A 3622-nucleotide genomic window follows, 5' to 3' on the forward strand; every position below is an offset into this window, starting at 1 on the left:
TTCTCCTTCTTATTTCATCATGTTAACATTTTCTTTATCAAAAAAGAAAAATTTCTACAGAATAATTTTAACTCCCTGTGAGTGAGGATTGGGAGAGTAGTGGTGAAGTTGGATGACTATGGAGTGGGAGCCAGGGAGTATAAATTGATAGGATAAACTGGAAAGGTATTGAAGTATGAATTTGTGTGTGAGCATTGACGTCATAATTTCATGTCTCTCTCAGTCTTTTCCCCTGAATTATGCATCTTCCTCAACTGAAAATCCAGGTTAAATGTATAGTTGCCAAGGAGAATCTCCTGAATTTTTTCTTCTCATTCTTTATCTCATCCCGAGATATTATCAATAGATATTATCATCATCCACCTATTATGATTCAAATTTGTTCAGATAAAAATACGCCAAGCCCATTGTCATATTCATTTCAAGGCTTTTCAATGTTCATCATGTCCAAATATATTGTTATAATATCTTAATATCCTTTTGATCTGAAGATGAGTTTCCATCATGTATTAATCATGGTTTGATAGATAAACTTATCAAGTTAATCGCAACCTAATCTTTGACCTATTTTCGTCCAACGTAAAATTAATTGTCACTTATAACTCTTGGGATACTTTTCAATATTCAGATTCCAATGTCAAAATTTTATCTCAGCCTGATTCTGATGCTTTAATTTCAAGGTTTCATGTTTTTTCATTCACTTCTTACTACTGGTCAATGTTTTTGTTGACCATTTGTTTTAGTTTTCTCTTTTTTTTGAACAATTGAGAAACTTTAATGTAACTTAATTGATATCGAGCTGTTCAGGATAAGTAAGTGAGGTTTAAAATCGCCTGAGGGTAAATTGCCTGTCAGAACAGTTTCTATGGTAGTTGACATTATCTTCATGATTGGAATATACAAGAATTGCTCAGGAAAATTGTTTGAGAGCAAAAAAAAAACGATAATAACTTTTGATGGATTAGGTTTCAGGTTAAATGATTGATGTAAACAGATTTAACCAGTAAGATTAGTTGGAAAGCAATGAAGAGGTGACAGTTCTGTATATTATGAAGATTCTCATGATGATGGAACTGAATAAATCTTGATTGTATGAGAAAGTAGGGGAATTCCAGTAGCATAAAGTGATCATCATTTTGTAGCTTCTGAATGAGTCAAAAGATGGAAACAGTTTGTTCAAGATCAACATGGTGTTTCATTATTTCCATGCATTTCTAATATTATATCTCGTATTTGTCTCCATCCTCATCATCTAGTGCTCTTCCACCCGCATCCTTGATCCCTCATCTCTCACTTTGCTTGAAAACAAAACCTACGATTAACTATTTAAACTGATGAACCTCTAAGATGTAAACTCGGTTATCTAACTGTATTCATGTTCACTGAATTGTTCAGGTTCTCCCTGAGTTATCATGTTGAAGATTTTTCATCATCATAATGTTCATATCTTGATAACTTTTTCTTTGTTTACTATTAATATTGCATCAGATTAAATGATGCTTATCATCATCAGGGTAGATTCAGAATTTCTTCAGAGTAAAAGCAAAGTTCATTGAGAAAATAAGAAAAGAAGATATTTTTTTCATCCAACCTCAAAGCTCATTTTGTTTATTATTATTTTGTAATCACCGTGATAAAGATGATAAACAATTTCACCATCTTATGGGAAGGTAATTAACAGGGGAAATTATCATTATGATGATTATAAGGATCAGAAAAAGTTCAGGCATAGAATCAGCTATAAGTAGGTTTACTTTTTCGTAATGAAATTTGCTTGAAATTTATTTCAATTATCATGATAATTTGCTTGTAAATTAATGATTCGGATAAAAAATTTTCAATTTCAAATCAATTACTCAAAATTCATTTTAAACACAGGAAATGAAATTCATAATATTAAATACAAGCAAATGTATTGAATGAACCTTCATGTTCACATGGTTACTCAACTCTAGAATGATAAAAAATTGAACAATTGGTTTGAAATTTTATCTTCAAGTAATATTTTATCTTCCTCTTCATCCAATGAATTTATCATGAGACTCATGTTTACGATGAATATTTAATAACTCGGATGAACACATGAAATCATTGAAAGCAAATAAATGTTGGCAAAATTTTCCTTAACCCATTCAAACAATAATCTAAATCACCAGAAATGAACAACTAAAATTAAGAGACAAAGATTATCTCCAAGTAGTTATGCAAAGACCTGGTCTGGGCCAAGCGTCCATACTGGACCAACATACTCGACCCACTTTTTGGAGGAAAATTCAAATTTTTTAAAACAGTATAAAAGAGGATACGATGAAACATAACATGATTTTACGAATCATCATTTTCTCATGACAGCTGATGACAGGTAAGCTCCTCTTTATTCCATCTATTTTGATAAGGTTGATTAATGTTCATTCTTTTATCTCAGATCTGGACCATTGAAGATGATACTGAGATATATTCGCAGGTATTTAAATGTTCGTACCCGTCACTTCCAGAATTGGATTAATAGAACCATAAACACTGCTATACAGCGTATTGAAATGGCTGATGAATTGAGAGATCAACTTGAAGCCACTGGAAAAAGGAATCAGACATTTAAAGAGAATAATGAAAGATTATCCAAGGAAATAGATGATCTGGCTGAAGAGTTAGAGGAATCCGCCGACATAATAGATGGTTATACAGATTCTATCAATTCATTAAATGATAGAAGTTTGAAGACCGAAATTATCGAAGATAAGAAATATAATGAGTATCTACTCATTCGTCTTGAGAGATACACCGGTCTTCCCAAAGACGATTTTTCTGAAAGATACAATAAGTGGTGTGAAGTTAAAACACAAGAAAATGAGCGGAAAGAATCAGAAGAGACGTCAAAAAGAGCCAGAGGGCTTTAATTTTCAAATAAATATAGCTATTTAGCTTATTTCTGCTTAAATGTATGTTTAAATCATTTCAAATTTCGTGTCAAAAATATCAAAATTTGGTTCAGAAAGTTTGGTCCAGTATGGACGCTTGGCCCAACCCGATCTTTTATAACTACTTCTTCATGATTAATTGATTGATTGATCGGTTAGATTTAAGTGTGGCAATATCATCAATAAGAAAATTCAATGATAAATCTGAGACTCATTTTCTCTTCAGAGATTGAGAAACTGAATTACCATTAAAATATTGATTTTATTGCAAAATTTTTACTCATAAAAATCATCAGTTACCAATATGAGTTTCATTTATCCCAATTACAATTACAAATATCACAGTTTCTATGAAGTATTTCAGGATAAGTCTCCTTAAAGTTATCATGTAATAAATTCCGAGTTTGTAATAAATCAATTCCAATAGCTTCTCGTCCTCATCATTGTTTACTTAAAATCCGAATTTCACTAATTAACCACCAAAGATTGAGTTGAATTCTTGTTCACACTCAGAAAGTTATATATAATTTGAACTTTTCCTATTCCCCTGATAATCCTGATCCTCCTTTTCACAAGTTAAACTTAAATTAAAGATCAGCAATTTGATAAGATGCTTGACGATAATTAACTGTTGCTCAGGTAACTTAATCTTTTTGGAAAAATACTTTCAGTAAACTGAGTAAATTTCAATTACAGAATTTAGT

The 3622-nt window shown here is 31.2% G+C and overlaps 1 protein-coding gene across 1 annotated transcript; it reads left to right on the top strand.

The window, feature by feature from the left end:
• The first annotated feature begins 543 nt into the window (after positions 1 to 543).
• On the top strand, positions 544 to 2897 carry LOC128397400 (uncharacterized). The gene is made up of 2 exons (XM_053358129.1): positions 544 to 2362; positions 2426 to 2897. The coding sequence occupies exons 1-2, from the start codon at positions 2346 to 2348 to the stop codon at positions 2895 to 2897; spliced, it is 489 nt and encodes a 162-aa protein (XP_053214104.1). The 5' UTR covers positions 544 to 2345.
• The last annotated feature ends 725 nt before the right edge of the window (positions 2898 to 3622 follow it).

Source organism: Panonychus citri, unplaced genomic scaffold (assembly GCF_014898815.1).
Source record: "Panonychus citri isolate SS breed McGregor unplaced genomic scaffold, ASM1489881v1 Contig00031, whole genome shotgun sequence".
NCBI lineage: Eukaryota > Metazoa > Arthropoda > Arachnida > Trombidiformes > Tetranychidae > Panonychus > Panonychus citri.